The 553-nt window shown below is 74.1% G+C and overlaps 1 protein-coding gene across 1 annotated transcript; it reads right to left on the bottom strand.

Moving 5' to 3' along the window:
- Positions 1 to 124: 124 nt before the first annotated feature.
- Positions 125 to 499, bottom strand: LOC113979681 (galactosylgalactosylxylosylprotein 3-beta-glucuronosyltransferase 3-like; the record flags this gene model as incomplete). Its single annotated transcript, XM_027706994.1, has 1 exon — positions 125 to 499. A coding segment is annotated over one exon (375 nt), but the record flags the coding sequence as incomplete, so codon positions are not given.
- Between the last annotated feature and the right edge of the window lie 54 nt (positions 500 to 553).

Below are 553 nucleotides of genomic sequence, written 5' to 3'. Positions count from 1 at the left end.
GGGGGGTCTCAGGGGTCCCGGGGGGGGTCCCACCTCCTCGAAGAGCCGCAGGCTGTAGGTGTTGTCGGGGGGGTCTCGGTGGTTTTGGGAGGGGCTCAGGGGTTTCAGGGGGGGTTCAGGGGTTTCAGGGGGGGTCCCGGGGGGGTCCCACCTCCTCGAAGAGCCGCAGGCTGTAGGTGTTGTCGTCGTCGGCGAAGTACACGACCCCCGGCTCGTCGGGTCCCCGCGTGTCCCGCAGCCACCGCAGCGCCCGGTTCCGCTGCTCCGCCCCCCGCGGGAACAGCCAGGGGGGGTCCCCGGGCCCCGCCCGCAGCTCGGGGGGGGTCTCGGCGCTCAGGTGCGTGAACGAGACCCCCGAGGCCGCCAGGACCCCCCCGACCAGCGCCGAGGGCGACGGAGCGTCCTCCACGACCACCCAGTGCAGGGACGGGACGTGGAGGAGGGTCTGGGACAGACGGACCAGCTCCGCCTTCTGCACCGGCCTGGGGGGCAACCGGGGGGGTCAGGGGGGGCAAATGAGGCTGGGGGAGTCAGGGGGGCAACGGGGGGGGTC

Source organism: Neopelma chrysocephalum, unplaced genomic scaffold, assembly GCF_003984885.1.
Source record: "Neopelma chrysocephalum unplaced genomic scaffold, ASM398488v2 Primary Assembly neopelma1_87285, whole genome shotgun sequence".
NCBI classification, from domain to species: Eukaryota; Metazoa; Chordata; class Aves; order Passeriformes; family Pipridae; genus Neopelma; species Neopelma chrysocephalum.
This window is presented reverse-complemented; position numbering and strand designations above follow the sequence as displayed.